A 24,777-nucleotide genomic window follows, 5' to 3' on the forward strand; every position below is an offset into this window, starting at 1 on the left:
ATTTAAAATACATCTGGATGGGTACGTGAAGAGGAAGGGTTTAGAGGGATATGGACCAAGTGCTGGCAAATAGGATTAGATTTCTTTAGGATATCTGGGCGGCATGGACAAGTTGGACGGAAGGATCTATTTTCATGCTGTACATCTCTGTGACTCTGAATCTGGAACTAATAGTAACCATGAAATCATTATCAATTGTTGGAAAAACCCATCTGGTTCACTAATTTCCCTTAGGAATAGAAACTACTGTCCTTACCTGTTCTCGCCTACATATGACTCCAGACCCATAGCAATGTGGTTGACTCTTAACTGCTGTCTGGGCAATTAGGCATGAACAATAAATGCTGGCCTAGCCAGTGATACGCTCATCCTGTGAATGAATAAAAGAAAAAAAAACTGGAGAATGTGGATTGGAAGCTGCTATTTGAGGGTAAATCCACATCTGACATGTGGGAGTCTTTTTCAGGGCAAGAGTGCAGGCATGTTTCTGTGAAAGTGACAGACAGGAATGGCAGAATTCAGGACCCTTGGATGACAGGAATTTATTAGCTTAGTCAAAAAAAAAGAAAGCATACCTAAAGGCTAGGCAACTAAAAACAGTCAAAGCCTTTGAAGAATATCGGGAAAGTAGATCAATGGAGAAGTTGGGAGGGCTAAAAGGGGCTGTGAAATATCCTTGGTCAGCAGGGTTAAGTAGAATCCCAAGGCTTTTATATGCCTATTAGGAGCTAGGGAAATAATAGGCCCACTCAAGCATTAAGGAGGGAGGTTATCAGAGGAGCCAGAGGAAATGGGTGCAACCCTTGATGAGTACTTTGTATCGGTATTTACCAAAGAGAGGTACATGAGAGATGTTGAGGTTAGGAAAGGTGTGTGAATACTTTGGGCAGATCAGTGTGATGAAGGAGGAAGTGCTGGGTGTCTTGAAATGTATTAAAGTAGTCAAGTCCCCAGGGCTAGACAGAATATATTCCAAGATACTGTGGGAGGCAAAGGAGGAAATAGCCTGGGCGTCAATAGGTATCTTCAAATCCTCTCTGGCCTCAGGACTGGAGAATGGCCAGTGTTGCTGCTTTGTTTAAGATGGGAAATATAGATAATCCAGGTCATTACAGGCCAGTGAGCATGGCGTCAATGGTTGGGACTCTGGCGAGAATACTGAGAAACAGATTTATTCACATTCGGAAGCAAATGGACTAGTTAGTGATAGTTAACATGGGTTTCTGTGGGGAGGGTATGCCTCACCAACTTATGTCTGTTGAGGTGATGAATGGGAGGGAAGGACAGGTGTCTGTGAGATAGGGTCTGCATGAGTGTATTTGCTTGTTTGTGAGAGTGCATAGAGTAGTCCAGTCACTTGTAGTGTGACATGAACCCAACCTCCCAGTTGAGGTTATCCTCATGTACACTACACTGTACAATCGCTCTCTGTCTCTCTCTCTCTCTCTCTCTGTGTTTCTGTGTGTGTGTCTCTCTCTCACTCTCAGTGTCTCTCTGTCTGTGTCTGTGACTCTGTGTGTGTGTGTGTGTGTGTCTGTGTATCTCCCTTTCTCTCTCTGTCTCTTTCTCTGTGTGTTGCTGACTTGCGCTCTCTCTCGCTCTCGCTGTCCCTCTCTCGCGCTGTGTCACTCTCTCTCTCGCGCTGTGTCACTCTCTCTCCCGCGCTGTCTCTCTCTCTCTCCCGCGCTGTCTCTCTCTCCCTCGTGCGCACTGTCTCTCCCTCCGTTTGTCTCTCGCCGTCTCTCTCTCTCTGTCTCTTGCTCTCGCTGTCTGTCGCGCTCTCGCTCTCGCAGTCTGTCGCGCTCTCGCTCTCGCAGTCTGTCGCGTTCTCGCTGTCTGTCGCGTTCTCGCTGTCTGTCGCGTTCTCGCTCTCGCTGTCTGTCGCTCTCTCGCTCTCGCAGTCTGTCGCGTTCTCGCTGTCTGTCGCGTTCTCGCTCTCGCTGTCTGTCGCGCTCTCGCCATCTGTCACGCTCTCACTGTCTCTCGCTCTCGTGCTCGCTCTCGTTCTCGTGACCTCGCTCTCGCTGTCTGTCTTGCTGTCTCTCTCGCGCTGCCTCTCGCTCTCTTTCGCTCTGTCTCGTGCACTCTCTCTCGTTCTCGCTCTCGCTAAATCTCTCGCTCCCTGTCTCACTCTCGCTCCCTCTCTCGCTCCCTCTCTCGCTCCCTCTCTCGCTCGCACTCTGTCTCTCTCCCCCACGCTCTCCACGCTTGCTCTCTCTCTCTCTCTCTCCCCCGCGCTCGCCCTCTCTCCCCCCCGCGCTCGCTCTCTCTCTCCCCCCCCCGCGCTCGCCCTCTCTCTCCCCCCCCGCGCTCGCCCTCTCTCTCCCCCCCCCACGCTCGCCCTCTCTCTCCCCCCGCGCTCTCTCTCTCTCTACCCCCCGCTCGCTCTCTCTCTACCCCCACCCCCCCGCTCGCCCCCTCTACCCCCCGCTCGCCCCCTCTACCCCCCGCTCGTCCCCTCTCCCCCCCGCTCGTCCCCTCTCCCCCCCCGCTCGTCCCCTCTCCCCCCCCGCTCGTCCCCTCTCCCCCCCGCTCGACCCCTCTCCCCCGCGCCCGCCCCCTCTCCCCCGCGCCCGCCCCCTCTCCCCCGCGCCCGCCCCCTCTCCCCCGCGCCCGCCCCCTCTCCACGGCGCCCGCCCCCTCTCCCCCGCGCCCGCCCCCTCTCCCCCGCGCCCGTCCCCCTCCCCCGTGCCCGCCCCCTCTCCCCCGTGCCCGCCCCCTCTCCCCCGTGCCCGCCCCCTCTCTCCCCCCGCGCCCGCCCCCTCTCCCCCGCGCCCGCCCCCTCTCCCCCGCGCCCGCCCCCTCTCCCCCCGCCCGCCCCCCTCTCCACCCCGCTCGCCCCCTCTCCACCCCGCTCGCCCCCTCTCCACCCCGCTCGCCCCCTCTCCACCCCGCTCGCCCCCTCTCCACCCCGCTCGCCCTCTCTCACCTCCGCACGCTCTCTCTCTCTACCCCCTGTTCGCTCACTCTACCCCCCCCGCTCGCTCTCTCTCTCTCTACCCCCTGCTCGCTCTCTCTCTACCCCCCCCGCTCGCCCTCTCTCCCCCCCGCACGCTCTCTCCTCTGTGCTCTCTCTCTCTCTCTACCCCCTGCTCGCTCTCTCTCTACCCCCCCGCTCGCTCTCTCTCCCCCGCACTTGCCCCCTCTCCCTCGCACTCGCCCCCTCGCGCTCACCCTCTCTCCCTCGCGCTCACCCTCTCTCCCTCGCGCTCGCCCCCTCTCTCCCCCGCGCTCGCCCCTCTCCCCCGCGCTCGCCCCTCTCCCCCGCGCTCGCCCTCTCTCCCACCCGCTCTCTCTCTCTCTACCCCCCGCTCGCTCGCCCTCTCTCCCCCGCGCTCGCCCTCTCTCCCACCCGCTCTCTCTCTCTCTACCCCCCGCTCGCTCGCCCTCTCTCCCCCCGCTCGCCCTCTCTCCCACCCGCTCTCTCTCTCTCTACCCCCCGCTCGCTCGCCCTCTCTCCCCCGCGCTCGCCCCCTCTCCCCCGCGCCCGCCCCCTCTCCCCCGTGCCCGTCCCCTCTCCCCCGCGCCCGTCCCCTCTCCCCCGCGCCCGCCCCCCTCCCCCGCGCCCGTCCCCTCTCCCCCGCGCCCGTCCCCTCTCCCCCCGCCCCCCCCCCTCCCCCGTGCCCGCCCCCTCTCCCCCGTGCCCGCCCCCTCTCCCCCGTGCCCGCCCCCTCTCCCCCGTGCCCGCCCCCTCTCCCCCGTGCCCGCCCCCTCTCCCCCGTGCCCGCCCCCTCTCCCCCGTGCCCGCCCCCTCTTCCCCCGCGCCCGCCCCCTCTCCCCCGCGCCCGCCCCCTCTCCCCCGCGCCCGCCCCCTCTCCCCCGCGCCCGCCCCCTCTCCCCCGCGCCCGCCCCCTCTCCCCCGCGCCCGCCCCCTCTCCCCCGCGCCCGCCCCCTCTCCCCCGCGCCCCCCCCTCTCCCCCCGCGCCCGCCCCCTCTCCCCCGCGCCTGCCCTCTCTCCCCCGCGCTCGCCCTCTCTCCCCCGCGCTCGCCCTCTCTCCCCCGCGCTCGCCCTCTCTCCCCCGCGTTCGCCCTCTCTTCCCCGCGCTCACCCTCTCCCCCGCGCTCGCCCTCTCTCCCCCGCGCTCGCCCCTCTCTCCCCCGCGCTCACCCTCTCCCCCGCACGCTCTCTCTCCTCCGCGCTCTCTGTGTCGCTGCCTGTGTGTGTATGACCCTGTCTCTCTCTCTCTCTCTGTCTCCGTCTTTTGTCCGTCCCGCTGCCTCTGTCTCCCCACCTCTCACCCAGTGCCGTCTTTCCATCTTTGTCGTGTGTGTGTGTCCCTCCCTATCTCTGTGCTTGTGCCTCTCTCTTCCTCTCTATCTCTCTCCCTCGCTCTCTCTCTTCCCCCCCCATCTCTCTGTCTGCGTCTCCCTCCCCCCCCCCCCCCCCCAAAATCCAACAATTTCTCCATCAGCCTTTGTGTATGGCACCATATCCCATCCTCTGGTATGTAATAAGGATAACCCATGAGTCTGACATCAGTGCTAGGGAAGCTGCTAGAGAAGATACTCACAAATAGGATCAATTTATATTTGGAAGAAAATCGGCTTAATCCTTGATAGGTAACATGCTTTTTTGTACAGGAAAGGTCTCCTCTTTCCAATTTAATAGAATTCCTTGAGGAGGTGACAAAGTTGATTGAGAGAAGAGCTGTAGATGTCGTATACATGGACTTCAGTAAGGCGTTTAGGCTGTTGGAGTGAAGTCGCATTTGTGTCTCTTTCTATCTATGTGTGTGTGTCTGTCTGTCTCTCTCTCTCTCTCTGTCTTTGTGTGTGTGTCTCTCCCTCCCTCATTCTGTGCTTGTGTGTGTGTGTCTCTCTCTCTCTCTCTGTCTTTGTGTGTGTCTCTCTCTCTGTATGTGTGTCTCTCTCTGTATCTGCGTGTGTCTCTGTGTGTGTGTGTCTGTCTCGCCCCCTCTCTCTCTCTAACTGTGTGTTTGTGTCTCTCTATCTATCTGTGTGTGTCTCTCTCTATCTGTGTGTATGTCTCTGTCTCTAACTGTGTGTGTGTCTCTCTGTGTATGTCTCTCTGTGCGTGTGTGTGTGTCTCTCTCTCTCTGTGTCTTTCTATCTGCATGTGTGTGTCTCTCTCTCTATTTGCATGTCTCTCACTCTCCCTCAATCTCTGTGTGTGTGTCTCTCTCTATCTATGTGTGTCTCTCTCTCTGTTTCTGTCTCTGTCTTTCTCTGCCTTTGTTTTTCTCCCTCTCACCCAGTGCCGTCTCTCCCTGTCTGTGTGTGTGTCTGTCTGTCTGTGTGTGTCTCTCTCTCTCTCTCTTCCCCCCCCCCCCCCTCCTCAACGCCACAATTTCTGCATCAGCCTTTGTGTATGGCACCATATCCCATCCTCTGGAATGTATGATCTGTGTCTAAGAACAGTAGTAAGGATAACCTATGAGTCTGACATCAGTGCTAGGGAAGCTGCTAGAGAAGATACTCACAAATAGGATCAATTTATATTTGGAAGAAAATAGGCTTAATCCTTGATAGGTAACATTTTTTTTGTACAGGGAAGGTCACGTCTTACCAACTTAATAGAGTTCTTTGAGGAGGTGACAAAGTTGATTGAAAGAAGGGCTGTAGATGTCATATACATGGACTTCAGTAAGACGTTTGAGAAGGTTCCCCATGGTAGGCTGTTGGAGAAAGTGAAGCCGCATGGGGCCCAGGGTGTTCTAGCTAGATGGATAGAGACCTGGCTGGGCAACACAAGACAGAGAGTAGTAATGGAATGGAGTTTCTCAAAATGGAGACCTGTGACCAGTGGTATTCCAGAGGGATCTGCGCTGGGATCACTGTTGTTTATGATATACATAAATGATCTGGAGGAAGGTAACGGTAGTCTGGTTAACAAATTTGCAGATGACCCTAAGATCGGTGGAGTAGCAGATGGTGAAGAGGATTGTCAGAGAATGCAGCAGGATATAGAGAGATAGATTGGAGAGTTGGGCAGAGAAATGGCAGATGGAGTTCACTCCGGGCGAATGCGAGGTGAAGCATTTTGGTAAACCGAATTCCAGAGCGAACTATACAGTAAATGGAAAAGTCCTGGGGAAAATTGATGTACAGAGAGATCTGGAAGTTCGGGTCCATTGTTCCCTGAAGGTGGCAACGCAGGTCAATCGAGGGGTCAAGAAGGCATATGGCATGCTTTCTTTCATCAGATGGGATATTGAATACAAGGGTTGGCAGGTCATGTTACAATTTTATAAGACTTTGGTTTGGCCATATTTGGAAAACTGTGACACATTACCAAAAGGATGTGGACGCTTTGGAGAGGATGCAGAGTTGGTTCACCAGGATGTTGCCTGGTATGGAGGGCATTAGCTGCGAATAGAGGTTGAGTAGATGAGATAAAAGGAGGTTGAGGAGGGTGCTGATGGAAGTCTACAAAATCGTGAGAGGTATAGACAGGGTGGATAAAAAAACAGCTTTTTCTCAGAGTTGGTGACTCAATTACTCGGGGTCACGAGCTTAAGGAGAGAGGGGAAAAGTTCTTTACGCAGAGGGTGGTGGGTGCCTGGAACCCATTGCCAGCGGAGGTGGTAGAGGTGGGTACGATAGTGTCATTTAAGATGTATCTCAACAGATACATGAATGGATAGGGAGCAAAGGGATACACATCCTGAGAAAACAGACGACAGGTTAGATAGAGAATCTGGAAGGCGCAGGCTTGGAAAACCAAAGGGCCTGTTGTAATTTTCTTCTATCTTATTTCTGCAGGCTTACCTTTATCCACCGTGCATGTTACTACTTTAAAGAACTCCAATAAGTTAGATAAACCATAATTCAGTTTTTCCCGGACAAAACCCATGCTCACTGTTCCCAATTACCTTAAGGTTTTCTAGACATGTTACTATAATATCTTTTAATGTTCAATTCTGACATTTTCCGCACAATAGACATCAAGCTAACTGGCTTATAACTTCCTGTATTCTGTCTCTTCCCCTTCAGCTCGCCTCATTTAGATTTTAATTACTAGTCTTAGACCCACTCTTCTCCCTTTCAAAGTAGACGTTTAATCAAGTCATATTGCGCTCATTGACACCTGGATATGTCTTAACTAAGATGTTATTAATTCATCTTCTCATGTCACACAACACCAAGTCGAGTATGACCTGCTCTGTGGTGACTTCCAGAATGTTCTGCACTTAGAATATCTTGAAAGCATTCAGTGAACTCCTCATTCAGACTACAACAGTTAATCTGATTTTTCTAACTTGTATGTTTGTTTTAAATGGAGGAAAATCTGCAGGAAGCTGCAACCCAAAGGGACTTGGGGTCTTGTGCATGAAACACAGAAAGTTAACAGCCAGATGCAGAAGGTTATTAGGAAGGCAAATGGAATGGAACGTTGGCACTTATTTCAAAGGGGATGGGGTCTAAGTAGGGGGAAGTTGACAGTGTGTTGCTGGAAGAGCACACCAGGTCAAGTAGCATCTGAGGAGTAGGAGCCCTGATGAAGGGCTCCAGCCCGAAACGTTGATTTTCCTGCTCCTTGGATGCTGCCTGACCTGGTGTGCTTTTCCAGCAACACACACTCAACTCTGATCTCCAGTATCTGCAGACCTCACTGTCTCCCATAAGTAGGGGGAAGTCTTACTGCAACTAGATATGGTGAGACCATATCTAGAGTAACATTTTGGGAAAGATATCATTTCGGTAGAGGCAGCTCAGAAAAGGTTGATTAGGATGATCCCCAGTCTGGAGGGATTGCTTTGTAATGAAATGCAAACAGATTGGGATTCTACTAACTGGAATTTAGAAGAGTAAGAGGTGATTTCATTAGAACGTACAGAATTCCTTTGAAGCATTTGCAGCAATCTTCATCCAGGAGTGTCAGTCAAGTGGATGATCCATCCTGGCCTCCTCCAGTGGTCCCCAACATCACAGATACCAAACTTCAGCCAGTTTGATTCACTCCACTTGATATCAAGAAACTGTTGCAGGCACTGGATACTGCAAAGGCTATAGGCTCTGACAACATTCTGGCAATAGTACTGAAGTTTTATGCTCCAGACTTGCTATGCCTCTCGCCATGCCATTCCAGTCAGCTACAACATTGACGTTTATCCAACAATGGGAATAATTTCCCAGGTATTGCCCAAAAATCATCCAACAAATCCAACCAGGCCAACACTGTTCTATCATTAGTAAAACCAAAGGGCATTGATTTAAGGAGAGAGGGGAAACATTTAAAAAGAACCAGAGGAGTAAACTTTTATGCAGAGGGTGGTGTGTGTATGGGATGAGTTGCCAGACAAAGAAAGGGAGCTGAGTATAATTGCAAGATTTAAAAGGCATCTGAACAGTTATATGAATAGGAAAGGTTTAGGGAGGTATGGGTCAAAGGCTGGCAAATGGGATGAGGCAGATTGGAATGCCTGGTTGATACAGACAAGTTGGACCAATGAATCCGTTTACATGCTGTGTGAATCTTTGACACCATCCATCACTAGAGTCATCAACAGTGCTGTCAAGCAGGGCCTGCTCAGGCAATAACCTGTTTTCAGTTCGTCCAGGGCCACTCAGCTCCTGACCTCATTACAGCCTTGCTTCATGCCTGACACTTAGGAAGGTTGTTGTAGTTGTTGGATGTCAGTGATATCAGCTCCAGGATATCTCTGCAGGGTAGTGTTCTAGGCCAGGGTGGGACTTCAGCCTGGGCCTCCTGGCTTAGTGGCAGGAACACTATCTTGGAGATCGAAACAGATACAGGAATACAGGAGGAGGTCATTCTACTCTTTGATATACTCTGCCATTCAATATAATCTGAGCTGATCTCCCAATTCAGTATCCTGTTCCCTCTTTTTTTCCTTGTACCCTTGATCTGTTTAGCCCTAAGAACTATATCTAACTGCTTGAAAACATTCAATATTTTGGCCTCATCTGTTATCTGTGACAGAGAAATCTACAGGATCATCACTGTCTATGTAAATACGAATACTTGATTTGATCTTAAATTAATGTTATTAAGTAGAAGAAATGAAGATTAGTTAGAAGACTGACGTATTTACACATAATACTCCTTTTAAAACTTTAAAAGCACAGTAGTAGTCTAAAACTATTGCTAGACTACTTACTCCAAGGCAACACATTTGCAGCTGTGATCTCCAGCATCTGCAGACCTCATTTTTTATGAAGGGCTTATGCTCGAAACGTCGAATTCTCTATTCCTGAGATGCTGCCTGGCCTGCTGTGCTTTGACCAGCAACACATTTGCAGCTGTGATCTCCAGCATCTGCAGACCTCATTTTTTATGAAGGGCTTATGCTCGAAACGTCGAATTCTCTATTCCTGAGATGCTGCCTGGCCTGCTGTGCTTTGACCAGCAACACATTTGCAGCTGTGATCTCCAGCATCTGCAGACCTCATTTTTTATGAAGGGCTTATGCTCGAAACGTCGAATTCTCTATTCCTGAGATGCTGCCTGGCCTGCTGTGCTTTGACCAGCAACACATTTGCAGCTGTGATCTCCAGCATCTGCAGACCTCATTTTTTATGAAGGGCTTATGCTCGAAACGTCGAATTCTCTATTCCTGAGATGCTGCCTGGCCTGCTGTGCTTTGACCAGCAACACATTTGCAGCTGTGATCTCCAGCATCTGCAGACCTCATTTTTTATGAAGGGCTTATGCTCGAAACGTCGAATTCTCTATTCCTGAGATGCTGCCTGGCCTGCTGTGCTTTGACCAGCAACACATTTGCAGCTGTGATCTCCAGCATCTGCAGACCTCATTTTTTATGAAGGGCTTATGCTCGAAACGTCGAATTCTCTATTCCTGAGATGCTGCCTGGCCTGCTGTGCTTTGACCAGCAACACATTTGCAGCTGTGATCTCCAGCATCTGCAGACCTCATTTTTTATGAAGGGCTTATGCTCGAAACGTCGAATTCTCTATTCCTGAGATGCTGCCTGGCCTGCTGTGCTTTGACCAGCAACACATTTGCAGCTGTGATCTCCAGCATCTGCAGACCTCATTTTTTATGAAGGGCTTATGCTCGAAACGTCGAATTCTCTATTCCTGAGATGCTGCCTGGCCTGCTGTGCTTTGACCAGCAACACATTTGCAGCTGTTAATCTATTTTTACTATCTTCTCACTTTCTCAGAAGCCACTGCTTTTCTATCTACCTTCATCCAAAGGCTCCTGTTGATCTACCCAGAACTGAAAACAATGTTTTTCTTCAAATCCATGTGCACTTAATGTAAGATTTAAAAATCCAAATTTAAATGACATTAAATGACAGTACACTTTGTTCTTCAGTATAAAGCCTTTGACAAAATTCTACTTGGTATGCTACTTAGTAAAGTTAGATCACACAGGATTCGGGGAGACCTTGCCAATTGGATAGATAATTGACTTAAGGGCAAGAGTTAGAGGGTGAAAGTGGAGGGCTGTGTTTCAGACTAGAGACCGGAGACTAGCAGTATTCCACAGGGATTGGTACTGGGCCAGCTTTAGTTGAGTCACTTAATGTCAATGATTTGGTTGAGAATTTAGGAGGCATGGTCAGTTAGTTTATAGATTACACCAAAATTATTGGAATTGTGGCAAGTGAAGAAGGTTATCTAAGATTACAAAGAGATCTTAATTAACTAGATCAATGGGCCGAGTAGTGGCAGATGTTGTTTAATTTGGATAAATGTGAGGTATTGCATTTTGGTAAAACAAATAAGGGCAGCACTATACAATTAAATGTAGAGCCCTGGCTAGTGTTATAGAACGGAGACTTCAGGGTTCAGGTACATTCTACTTTGAACTTTGGGTCACAGATAGACAGGTTAAGAAGGCATTCAGGAGATGTGCCTTCATTGCTCAGATCTTTGAGTATAGCATTTGGGATGTCATGTACAGGACGTTGTTGAGGCCTCTTCTGAAAGGGTGTGGAGTTCTGGTTGCCCTGTTATGGGAAGGATATTATTTAATTGGAGAGGGTTCAGAAAAGATATACCAAGATGTTGCTGTGAATGGTGCTTTTGAGTTCTTAAAATAGACTGAGAATGTTTTCACTGGAATGTAAAAGATTGAGGGGGGACTTTTTAGAGACTCATGAAATCGTGAGAGACATAGAAAAGGTGAATAGCAAAGGGTCATTACCCTAGGGTGAGGGGAGTTAAAATCTAGGGGATGTATTTTTAAGGTGAGAGGACAAAGATTTAAGTCCATAAGATGTAGGAATAGAAATTAGGCCATGCAGCCCATCAAGTCTGCTCCACCATTTAATCATGGCTGATGAGTTTCTCAACCCCATTCTCCTGCCTTCTCCCTGCAACCTTTGATCCCCTTAACAATCAAGAATGTATCTAAACTGTACTCCACCTCGCCTCCATAGCCTTCTGTGGCAATGAATTCCATAAATTCACCACTCTAAGGCTGTGCTGTCAGGTACTAATCCACTCTATCCAGACCTTTCTGTATTCTGTATACATTTCTTCCCCTGTTCTAGGCTTTGCCTGACCGCTTCTGCTTTTAGTCTCGATATCGGTGATCTTGTGGCTGTTTCATTAGATTAGATTACTTACAGTGTAATTACTTTGGCCCAACAAGTCCACACCGACCCGCCAAAGCGCAACCCACCCATTCCCCTATATTTACCCCTTACCAAACACTACGGGCAATTTAGCTTGGCCAATTCACCTGACCTGCACATTTTTGGACTGTGGGAGGAAACCGGAGCACCCGGAGGAAACCCACACAGACACGGGGAGAACGTGCAAACTCCACACAGTCAGTCACCTGAGGTGGGAATTGAACCCGGGTCTCTGGCGCTGTGAGGCAGCAGTGTTAATCACTGTGCCACCGTGCCGCCCACAAATATCTGCATACCTGATATATCTGCATACCTGGCCATTGAAGATGAAGTGGATCATAAGGCACAGATCTAGCAGTTTGAGGGTGCTTTCTTGGCTAATGGTGTTGGTGTTGTAAGTTGCCTGCATTCATGGTCCTTTGAATAGTGAGGCTAGTGTTTCCTTGGCTAGAGGATCTCCATGAAGGTGAACAGAGCTGTCACATCGAATGAGGCTAAAATCTCATCCTTGATTATTTTAGTGTCATTGATGATATTGAGGAATTCTTGGATGGAGCACTAGCTGTTTTAGTCTTTGATGCAGTAGTTTAGCTAATCCATATGTCAGTGTTCCTGGGAGTGAAACTATGGGTCTGAAGGCGGGAGTGCCTGGTTTGTGGACGATGGGACATATCTTTGCACTTTTAGATTTCTGAATTTTCTCCCTATTTAAAAAATAGTTTTCTTCTCACTACTCAAGCGTATGACCTCACACTTTTCCACATTGTACTCCGTCTGCCAATTCTTTATTCACTCTCCTAACCTGTCCAAGTTCTTCTGCAGCCTCCCTGCCTCCTCAAGACTACCTGTCCCTTTGCCTATCTATGTAGCATCTCCAAACTTAACCAAAATGCCCTCCATTCTTTCATCCAGATGATTAATATATAAAGTGAAAAGTTGTGGTCCCAACACTAATCCTTGTGGAACTCCACGAGTTAGCAGGTGCCATCCTGTGAAGGACCCTTTTATCCCTACTCTCTGCTGTCTGACAGACAGCCACGCTTCTATCCGTAGAACATAGAAAAGTACAGCACAAAACAGGTCCTTTGGCCTACGATGTTGTGCCGAGATTTAATCCTAATGTAAAATATAATAACTTAACATACGCCCCCCTCAACTCACTGCTCTCCATGTGCATGACCAGCAGTTGCTTAAATGTTCCCAATGACCCTGCTTCCACCATCTCAGCTGGCAACGCATTCCACTCATTCATAACTCTCTGCGTAAAGAACCTACCTCTGACGTCTCCTTTATACCTTTCTCATAATATGTTCAAACGATGACCCCTCGAACCAGTCAATCCTGCCCTGGGGAAAAGTCTCTGGCTATTGACTCTATCTATTCCTCTCATTATTTTGTACACCTCGATCAGGTCTCCTCTCTTCCTCCTTCTTTCCAGAGAGAAAAGTCTGAGCTTATTCAACCTTTCTTCATAAGGCAAGCCCTCCAGTCCAGGCAGCATCTTGGTAAACCTTCTTTGCACCCTCGCCAAAGCCTCTGTACCTTTCCTATAGTAGGGCGACCAGAACTGGACACAGTATTCCAAGTGTGGTCTCACCAGGCACTTGTAGAGCTGCAGCAAAACCTCGTGGCTCTTAAACTTGATCCCCATGTTAGTGAAAGCCAAAACAACATATGCTTTCTTAACAATCCTATCCACTTGGGTGGCAACTTTGAGGGATCTATGTACTTGCACACCCAGATCCCTCTGTTCCTCCACTTTGCCAAGAATCCTGTCTTTAATCCTATATTCAGCATTCGAGTTCGACCTTCCAAAATGCATCACTTCGCATTTATCCAGGTTGAACTCCATCCACCATTTCTCAGCCCAGCTCTGCATCCTGTCTGTGTCGCGTTGCAGCCTGCCGTGGCCCTCTATACTATTGACAACACCTCCAACCTTTGTATCATCTGCAAATTTACTAACCCACCCCTCAACCTCCTCATCCAAGTCATTGATAAAAACTACAAAGATCAGTCGCCCAGGAACAGAGCCCTACTCCATCCCACTCAACACTGTCCTCCAGGCAGAATACTTTCCATCTCCAACCACTCTCTACCTTCTGTCAGCCATCCAGTTCTGAATCCAGATAGCCAAATCTCCCTGTATCCCATACCTCCTGACTTTATGAATGAGCCTACCATGAGGAACCCTACCAAATGCTGTGCTGAAGTCCAAATACACCACATCCACTGCTCGACCATCATTGACCTGTCTTGACACCTCAGAGAACTCAATAAGATTTGTGAGACATGACCTGCCCCTCACAAAGCCGTGCTGACTGCCTTTAATCACACTATGCTTTGCCAAATAGTCACAAATCCTATCCCTCAGAATTCTTTCCAAAACTTTGCTGACCACAGACATGAGACTGACTGGTCTGTAATTGCCAGGGATTTCCCTATTACCCTTCTTCAATTTGTCTCCTTCCAATCCTCCGGTACGTCTCCCGTGGAGAGTGAGGAGGCAAATATCCTCTCCAGCGGCTTAGCAACCTCCTTTCTTGCTTCCCGGAGCAGCCTGGGATAAATCTGGTCTGGTCCTGGGGACTTATCAATCTTAATGTTTTCCAGAATTTCCAGCAGTAAAAAATGAGGTCTGCAGATGCTGGAGATCACAGCTGCAAATGTGTTGCTGGTCAAAGCACAGCAGGTTAGGCAGCATCTCATGAGAATTTCCAGCACACCAACTTCATCAATCTTGATCTGGTCAAGACAGTATCCCAGTTCCTCAAAGTTTTCATTTACAACAAGGTCCCTTTCCTCAGTGAAAGCCGAAACAAAAAACTCATTTCGGACTTCCCCTATCTGCTCAGACTCCATGCACAAGTTCCCTACGCTATTCCTGATCAGCCCTATCTTCTCCCTGATCATTCTCTTATTCCTCACGTATGAGTAAAATGCCTTTGGGTTCTCCCTAATCCTTCCTGCCAAGCCTTTTTCATGCCCCCTCCTGGCTCTCCTCAGTCCATTTCTGAGCTCCTTTCTAGCAAACCTGTAATCCTCTAAAGCTGTGCTAGATCCTTGCTACCTCCACCTTACGTATCCATGCTAATACCTTGCCTCTAACAGCATAGGCCCTTATCTTACTTAGCGGCCCCTGTGTGATAAGAGATCCATTGGATCTCCTTGGTCTAACCTGCTCATTACCTCCTCAAAGAATTCTAAAAGATTTGTCAGGCATGATCTCCCTCTGTTGAAACCATTGCTGACTTTGCCCTATTTTGCCATGCACATTAAGTATTCAGAAATCTCATCATTCACAATGGACTCCAGAATCTTAGGGTGTAGGTTTGCTCGCTGAGCTGTAGGTTTGATATCCAGACGTTTCATGACCTGGCTAGGGAACATCATCAGTGGCAACTTCCAAGTGAAGCGAAGCTGTTGTCTCCTGCTTTCTATTTATATGTTTGTCCTGGATGGGGTTCCTGGGGTTTATGGTGATGTCATTTCCTGTTTGTTTTCTGAGTGGTTGATAGATGGTATCTAGATCTATGTGCTTGTTTATGGCGTTATGGTTAGAGTGCCAGGCCTCTAGGAATTCTTTGGCATGTCTTTGCTTAGCCTCTCTCAGGATAGATGTGTTGTCCCAGTTGAAATGGTGTTTTTTTTCATCCATGTTTAGGGCTACGAGGGAGACAGGGTTGTATCTTTTTTGTGGCTAGCTGGTGTTCGTATATCCTGGTGGCTAACTTTCTTCCTGTTCGTCCTACGTAATGTTTGTGGCAGTCCTTGCATGGAATTTTGTAGATGGCGTTGGTTTTGTCCATGGGTTGTACTGGGTCTTTTAAGTTAGTTTTTGTTTGAGAGTGTTGCTGACTTTGTGTACTACTAGGATTCTGAGGGGTCTCAGTAGTCCGGCTGTCATTTCTGAAACTTCTTTGTATGGTAAGGTGGTTAGAGTTTCTGGCTGTGTTTGGTCTGCTTGTCATGGTTTGTTCTTGAGGAATTTGCAGATTGTATTTTTGAGTATCCGTTCTTCTTGAATACGTTGTATAGGTGTAAAAAATGAGGTCTGCAGATGCTGGAGATCACAGCTGAAAATGTGTTGCTGGTTAAAGCACAGCAGGTTAGGCAGCATCCAAGGAATAGGAAATTCGACATTTCGGGCACAAGCCCTTCATCAGGCATTTTCAGCTACGTTGTATAGGTGGTTCTCCTCTGTTTCCGAAGTTCGTCTGTGTTGCAGTGTGTGGTGGCTCTTGGAATAGTGTTCTCATACAGCTTCGTTTGTCTGTTGGGATGGTTGCTAGTGTAGTTAAGTATTTGGTCAGTGTTTGTTGGTTTTCTGTTTACACAGTAGTTCTCCGTTGTCCTTTCTTTCGACTGTGACGTCCAAGAATGCGAGTTTGTTGTCGGTTTCCTCCTCCTTGGTCTACTTTATACCTGTGAGGGTGTTGTTGATGATGTTAAATGTTCCGCAGATTCCTCAAGAACAAACCACGACAAGCAGACCAAACACAGCCAGAAACCTTAACCACCTTACTATACATCAAAGAAGTTTCAGAAGTGACAGCCAGACTACTGAGACCCCTCAGAATCCTAGTAGCACACAAACCCACCAACACTCTCAAACAAAAACTAACAAACTTAAAAGACCCAGTACAACCCATGGACAAAACCAACGTCATCTACAAAATTCCATGCAAGGACTGCCATAAACACTACGTAGGACAAATTGGAAGAAAGTTAGCCACCAGGATACACAAACACCAGCTAGCCACAAAAAGATACAACCCTCTCTCCCTTGTAGCCCTACACACGGATGAAAAAAATCACCAAGTCGACTGGGACAACACATCTATCCTGGGACAGGCTAAGCAAAGACATGCCAGAGAATTCCTAGAGGCCTGGCACTCTAACCATAACGCCATAAACAAACACATAGATCTAGATGCCATCTATCAACCGCTCAGAAAACGAACAGGAAATGACATCACCACAAACCCCAGGAACCCCATCCAGGACAAACATATAAATAGAAAGCAGGAGACAACAGCTTCGCTTCATTTGGAGGTGGCCACTGATGATGTTCCCGAGCCAGGTCATGAAACGTCTGGATATCAAACCTACAGCTCAGCGAGCAAACCTACACCCTATACCTCAACCTGAGCTACAAACCTTGCAAACATCTTACCAATGACCGAGGACAGCTTATTGACCTGTAATTTGCCATCTTTTTCTCATTCCCTTCCTAAAATGAGGGGGGTTTCATTAGCGATTTTCCAGTCCCCGGGACCCTCCCTGACTCGTATGATTCCTGAAACATCACCACTAACGCCTCCACTATCTCTTCAGCTATCTCCTTCAGAACTCTGGGATATAATCCATCTGTTTCAGTTCATTTATCCACCTTTGACCCTTCAGTGTTTCTAGCACCTTCTTGGTGATGACCACTGCACTCACTTCTGCTCCCTGACCCTTGAATTTTTGGGTTGTTACTCATGTCTACCGTGAAGATTGGTGCAAAGTACTTGTTCAGTTCCTCCACCATTTCCTTGTTCCCTATTACTACTCCAGTGTAATTTTTCAGTAGCCCAATGTCCTCTTTTGCCTCTCTTTCACCCTTTTATATATGTAAACAAACTTTTGCAATCTTCTTTAATGTTACTGACTTGCTTACCCTCAGATTTAATCTTCCCTCCTTTTTTGTTTTTAGTTGTCCTTTGGTCTTTGTAGGCTTCCCAGTTCCCTGGTGTTTCACTGCCTTTTACTTCATCTACTTTCTCTGTCGCTTTTATGCTGTCCCTGCCTTCAGTTTGTCAGCCATGTTTGCCTCACCCTTCCTTTAGTATGCTTCTTTTTCCTGCAGATGAATTTCTGCTGTGTCTTCTGAATTATAGAGGAACCTCATGGGTGGGGAGTATTTTGTTTGGATAATTGAACGCCAGATAACACAGTTTGGCCAAGCATTGGGACCTTGCGATCTTGCTGGATAATCCAAATTTCAGATAATCCAGGTTCCTCTGTATTCCCAGAAACTCCTGCCATTGCTGTTCCACTGTCTTTCCTGCTTGGTTTCTCTCCCTGTCAGTTCTGGCCAGCTTCTTTCTCATGCCTCTGTAGTTACTTTTACTCAATTATAATACAGTTTCATCTGATTCCAGCGTCTCCCTGTCAAGTTGCAGAGTGAATGCTATCACGTTATGGTCACTGCCTCCTAAGGCCTGAAGGGCAACTTGTTTTATACAGTGGTTCAGAGCATACAGATTAAGTGGTGGTTGCTTTTAAAAAAACATTTGGGTAAGTACATGAATAGGAAGATTTGGAGGGATGTAGGCCAGGTGCAGACAGATGGGACCAAATCAATTTGGTAACATGGTCAGCATGGACTGGCTGGACCGAAGGATTCATTTCCATGCTGTATGATTCAGTGACTCCATATCATATCCTTCAAGCGATCGTGGTCTTTGTAAATCAAATCCTGACCGGTATCTGGCTTATTCTCACAACTAGGATCAAAACAGGAGGTGCACATTGAGAATGTGTATCTATATGATTTAAAAACTTGCTGGAAGTGTGGAAAGTTGAGTTCTACTTCTCCCCTTCGCTGTCTGATAATGAATGGCTTTGTTATATTCTGATGTTTTCTGGACATGATTAACATAACGCTCAATTTCATATTTTGTTGCAGCATTATTGATCAATCGATTTATTTTGAATTTATTCTAAAATTTAGGCTTGATGTGGCTCCAGCAGTTCAAAGCTGAAGTGAATTTGCGGCATACATGTGAGCAAGGTGATCGGTTACCTGGCTATGGCTGGCTCATGCATGATGGAATCAACTTTGGCGTACAGGAAATTAAAGACAATGATTTCATTTTAACAACTGAGTTTGTGAAACGTCTTGGTGGAGAGCATGGTGGAGATTGGACGTGGCGAATTACTGCTAAACCACAGGTATGTCAATATTATTTTTTGAAAATATGTTTCCAATGGTTATATGATAATCAGGCCCTATTATTTGGACTGAAATTTGATGCTTCATTATATATGCATGAACCTGTGAGGTTGCTACATAATTTTGATTTTGGTTATTGAAGTTACATATACCTAAGTACAGTGAAAAGTTTTGTTTTGAGAGCGGTACGGAGGATTCAAGGATGGAGTCAATTTGGCCACAGCGACTGCAATATTCCGAGTGGTCCACAGACCACCAGCTAACAGAAAGGACCTAGAGGAACAAGTCTGCAAGGAAATGAGAGAAATGCCAGCAGTACAGCGCAATTAGAATCAGAGACTTGCCAAACTCTTGACAGGGATACTGGAAGTGTAAGTGTTCCTGGATTTTATTTGGCAGATGGGTAGGTGAGAAAGACTCGGCCTAAATTTCGAAAGGGGAAACGGTGTTTAACTAGCTTGCTCCTGTCCCCTGAAGAGATAACAGAAAGGAATGATGAGGGTAACATTGACGTGTTATAAATTAATTTCCGTAAGGCATTTGATACAGTGCAAAAGTTATAGGTCATGGTAAAAAAAGGATTAGGAGCAAAATTAATTGCAAAATTGAATGTGTGATAAGGAACAGAAGGTAATGGTAAATGGGTATTTTTGTGCTTTGCAAAAAAAAGTTGCAGAATTCAGCATCAAGTGACTTAACCGTTATGGAACACAAGATATTGGAAAAGTTTGGCAAACAGGTTTATGAACAAATTAGTGATTTTTTTTGTAAATTTATTGTTTAACTGTTTTCATTTTGCACTGCTTGACAGTGTGTTTGTAAACAAATTGAGTTACATAGGAGTCTCCTCAACACTCTTGAAACTTCATTTAACATAAATTTGGAGATGGATATCCTGGGATTAACTCATTGAGGTTTTCGTATTGCCTTTTTTTCAGTGTCACTGGATTGAAATGCTGGAACTCCCTTCCTAGCAGCATTATAGAGACAACAGCACAGAAACAGACCCTACAGTCCAACTTGTCCATGCCAACCATGTTTCCTAAATGAAAATTTGGAACGGCACGGTGGCTCAGTGGTTAGCACTGCTGCCTCACAGCACCCGGGTCCCAACCTCTGGTTCAATTCCAGCCTCTGCCAACCGTCTGTGTGGAGTCTGCGTGGGTTTCCTCCAGGTGCTCTGGTTTCCTCCCACAGTCACAAAGAATGTGCAGGTCAGGGTGAATTGGCCATGCTAAATTGCCCATAGTGTTAGGTGCATTAGTCAGAGGGAAATGGGTCTGGGTGGGTTACTCTTCGGAGGGTCAGTGTGGTCTTGTTGGGCCTAAGGGCCTGTTTCCATGCTGTAGGGAATCTAATCTTAAAAAAAGTCCCATCTGCTTGCTTTGACCAACATCCCTCTTAGCTTTCCCTATTCACGTGCCTGTCTAAATGTCTTTTAAATGTTGTAATTGTGCCCACCTCTACCACTTCCTCTGGCAGTTCGTTCCACATGTGCACCATGCTCTGTGTAAAAAAAGATGCCCCTCAAGTCCCTTTTAATTATTTCCCCACTTATCTTAAACCTGTGCCTTCTAGTATTTGGACTTCTGTACCCTGGGAAAAAGACATTAGTTATTTACTTTATCCATGCCTGTCATGATTTTGTAAACGTCTGTCAGGTCAGCTGTCAGCCTCCTACACTCCAGGGAAGAAGCTCATTGCCTATCCAGCCTCTCCTTATAATTCAAGCTCTCCAGCCTGGCAACATCCTTGTGAATGTTTTCTGCACCCTTTCTAGTTTAATAACATCCTTCCTATAGCAGGGCAACCAGAACTCCCAACGTGGCCTTGCCAATGTCATGTACAACCACAATATGATGTCCCACCTCCTATACTTACTTGTGTACTTAGTCCACATGGACTGCAGTGGTTTAAGAAGGCAGCTCACTGTTATTGTAATGAAGAAAAGTTATAGATGAGCAAAAAAATGATGACCTAGCCAATATTGCTCATTCTCTAAAAACTTTTTGAAAATGTTCTAAGGAGGCAGGACTCTCTACTTCTGCAAGCAAACTATTATTTATCCTTGGTAAAGATAGTTTTTCATGGGCAACCTGTTTTTGATTATAGAGTTCTATCCCAGAGAACCCAGTGATATCATTACTGTTTTACGTTGCTGGTGATGGAGAAGGAATACTTCAGCCACACATTGAGGAGAAAAGCAAACTCCTGGCAGTGTCTGGTTCGTCAGAGGAACTGGGCAAATTCACAATTACCTTCCTGGCACCAACTACATTAAAATCTAGGAATTATAAGTATGCCAGGTAAGATTAGCTCTTTGTCTCAAACAAACTGGAAATTTATGTTTTAAAAACAAGTTTGAAGTCATGCTTAATTGCAGAGATATTTTATATATAGGTCTATGTTTGCGCATTCTATATTGTACATATAGATGGACATTCACACACAGTTCTGTTATAGACTGGTACATTCACTAGAATTATTTTACACATAGTGTATATTGTCACAGTAAAATCTACAGAGTTAGTGTGCATATAGAAGTTTTTTTTCACATATCCTTTAGCTTGATCTCTATATTTGCACTATACATGGAGGGCATTAGATTTGTCTTGATCGTCATGATGTGTAGGAGCATGAGGAAAAGGCAGGAGGTTAGCATCAGATAATAGAGCTGGTGTAGGCATGATTGGTCAAGTGGTCTCCTTTTGTATCGTTATGATCTTATGATATAGGCATTAGAGAACTGGAGTATATGAAGGGATCTGTTCACATACATTCAGAGCTACAGTGTGTGTAGGGGTATTATCCTTTATTTATGGTTATATGTGTTTCAGTGCAGGTATATAACAAGAAACTTGTACCTTCCTGATCATTTATGAAATCCTTAGAGATACTGACTACACAGAATCTGCAACATGATTGTATTGCCATGTGAGGATGTGTAAACATCAGAGGCTGAGGCAGCTTTTGTTTTACAATTTAGATTTATGGTCTGTTTATATCTTGGTGTGTTGAGGAGTAACCTTGGACATGTTGGCTAGATATCTTACAATTGTACAAAAGAGTTATGCAGAAGGAGTAACTGTGGAGAAATTGTTCATATTGAAAACTCCCATGTTCTTTGTTCAGCTTTGGAGTAATAGCTGTAAGGCAAATGAATAAGGTTTTTGGGAGACACTGAGGCCTAAATTAAAATATGCATTTGCATTCATTGTCTTTTCAGTTCATTTATTTATATAGGCAGAATCTAGCAGACATGAAAAGCTTTTGTATTTCATAATTTGATTTTGGAGGACCTTTTTCATTGCTTCATTCTCTCTGCTTGCTGTACACTGCATACTACTCAGAATCTTGGAATAGGTACAGCGCAGGAAGAGGTGACAATTGTGGTCCTTCAGGAGTCTGCTCTTGTTCTAACTTACAACAATCACACAGATGAAGGGAGCATGGGGAGGCAATGGCCTAGTGGTATTATTGCTAGATATTAATGTAGAAATTGAGCTAATGTTCTCAGGAGCTGGATTCAAATCCCAACCATGGAAGATGGTAGAATTTGAATTCACTAATAATCTAGAATTAAGAATCGACTGATGACCATGAAACTATTGTCAATTGTCAGAAAAACCCATCTGGTTCTCTAACATCCTTCAGAAAAGGAAATCTGCCATCTTTATCTGGTCTGTCCCGGATGTGACTCCAGACCCACAGCATTGCGGTTGAGTCTCAGCTGACCTCTGAAATGGCCTAACAAGCCACTCAGTTCGAAGGCAACTAGGGATAGGCAATAAATGTTGGCCAGCCAGTGACACCACATCCCACGAGTGAATTTAAAAAAACAATTTGACACCATTCAGCCACAATACCCCACTTGATTGACACCACATCCATTCTCTCTGTCCACCACTACTGTCAACACTCAGTTACAGCAGTATGTACTGTTTACAAGATGCACTGATGAAATTCATCAAAGCTCATTAATTAATACCTTCCAAACCTATGAAGTTAAAAATCATACAACACCAGGTTATAGTCCAACAGGTTTAATTGGAAGCACACTAGCTTTCGGAGCGTCACTCCTTCATCAGGTGGTAGTGGAGGGCTCAATCCTAACACACAGAATTTATAGCAAAAATTTACAGTGTGATGTAACTGAAATTATACATTGAAAAAATGATTGTCTGTTGAGTCTTTCATCTGTTTGACTACATTCCAAACCTATGATCAGGACCATCCAGAAAGACAAGGGCAGGGGATGAGAACACCACAATAAACTGCACACCATCCTGACTTAGAAATTTATTGCCATTCTTCTAATGTCAATGAGTTAAATTTATGGAGCTCCCTTCCTAAATGCATCATAGGTATCCTGTTGTGGTGAATGCAGGTTGAAAAGCTTTATAATTTTATCAACTTTTAGCAGTATTTATGTTCTGCACTACCAAACAGTTATTAATTTTCCAAAATTCCTTAATTTCAGAAAAACTTTCATTGGACTAGATACATAGGTCTTTGTCTGATTGGGAGGATGGAACAGTGACCTGCAGGGATCTCTGCTGGGTTTAAATTTTATCCAATTTATATCTTGAATTCTGCAGTTTTTTTCTGCTGAAGTAATACACTTTCTTTTAATTCTTCCTGTAAAGCCAAACAACTTCACATTTTCTCACATTATACTCTATTTGCTAGATGTTTTGACCATTCACTCAACCTATCTATATCCATGTAGAACTTTATTGTATCTGCTTCACAATATATATTCTTACTTTGGTCATGTTTTGCTGACTTCTGGAACTTTCCCAATCCTCTGATTTACTGCTAATCTTTGTCATTGAGGCCTTTCCCACTTTCTTCCTCTTAATTCATTTTGGTTTTCTCTTACTTTTTCTTGCTTCCTTTGTTTTATTCAGTCACAGAAGGTCACATCACTGGCTTGGCCAGAATTTACTGCACCACCCTAATTACCCAGAGGGTAGTTGAGAATCAACCATATTGCTGTGGGTCTGAAGGCACATGGAAACGGACAGTGTAAGGAAAACAGTTTTCTTCCCTCCAGGATATTCACAAATCAGATAATAGACAGTGTGACACAGTTGACATTTGGCCTGCTCTTTGGTCCAGATTTTTAAAAATTGAATGTAAATTTCACCATCTGAGATGGTGGGATTCAAAACCATGTCCCCAGAACATTACCTGAAGTTCTGGATTACTAGTCCAGTGACATCACCACCACCCCAACGCACCCCACCCACCTCATTCCTTTTCTCACTTCTTTTTTCCTCCTTGTAACATTTTACCCCCTTTCTTTCTCCCTCTCACTCACGTTTTCCCTCTCTTGCTTTCCCTCTTTCATTCACACTTTCCTATCGCAGCATTGCTCACATTGTCTCCTGCTGACTGCCTCCCTCTCAGACACATACACTGTGGTTTATGGATATGATCTCATAGCCATTGCAGAAACATTGTTACAAGAAAATCAAAACTGGGAACTTAACATTCAGAGATATTTGACATTTCAGAGAGAGAGAGAGGAGTAATGGAAAAGTTGATGTAGTTTTATTGTTAACCAGAGATGAAATGAGGACAGTTGTGACTGATGATCTAGGCTCAGATGATGTGGATTGCTTTTGGGCAGATGTAAAAAAAATGTTAGCCAGGGAAAGAAGACATTGATAGGAGTGTACAGACCCCAAAACAGTAGCCACTCTGTGGGAAAGGCTCAAATAATCAGGTCATATAAAAAGAATACAGCAATAATTGAATGTTTTTAATCTTTGTGTTGTGTTGATTTGGTTAATCAAACTAGAAAGGGTAGCCAGGACAGAGTGCATTCAGAATAATTTCCTAGCATAATATGTCACAGTGCAGGCTAGGGAGCAAGCTGTCTTGGATCTAGTAATAGGTAAACAAGGCAGGTTTAATAAATGACCTTGGAGTAAAAGATTCCCTAGGAAGTATTGACCATAACATGATAGAATTTAATATTCAGTTTGAGAGTAGAAACTTGAGAGTAAAATCAACAGCATTTAATTTAAATGAAGGGAATTGCTATGAAATGAGGATAGAGTTAGCTAAAGTGAATTGGGTAGACAGATATTAGCAGGAATTAGAGTAAACAAACAGTGATATATGTTAAAGCAGGAATTCATGATTTTCAGCAAAATTACATCCTGATAAGGAGGACAGATTCTAAGAGAGGGATAAACCAACCATGGCTAACTGAGGAAGTTAAGATAATAATGTTGAAAGAAAAAGCGTAGGAGGAGGTAAATATCAGTGGTAGCACCAAGTCCAGCAAAGGAGAAT

General features: G+C 46.0%; 1 protein-coding gene across 2 annotated transcripts in view; it reads left to right on the forward strand.

The window, feature by feature from the left end:
* mogs (mannosyl-oligosaccharide glucosidase) overlaps positions 1–24,777 on the forward strand; it is a 56,391-nt gene that overhangs the window by 26,835 nt on the left and 4,779 nt on the right. For both annotated transcript variants that reach the window (XM_060827927.1, XM_060827919.1), the window contains exons 3-4: positions 18,250–18,470; positions 20,584–20,777. In XM_060827927.1, the coding sequence (XP_060683910.1) occupies positions 18,250–18,470; positions 20,584–20,777 (415 nt within the window). The remainder of the gene's footprint in view (positions 1–18,249; positions 18,471–20,583; positions 20,778–24,777) is intronic.

The sequence above is a fragment of the Hemiscyllium ocellatum genome, chromosome 1 (genome assembly GCF_020745735.1).
Source record: "Hemiscyllium ocellatum isolate sHemOce1 chromosome 1, sHemOce1.pat.X.cur, whole genome shotgun sequence".
Taxonomy (NCBI): domain Eukaryota; kingdom Metazoa; phylum Chordata; class Chondrichthyes; order Orectolobiformes; family Hemiscylliidae; genus Hemiscyllium; species Hemiscyllium ocellatum.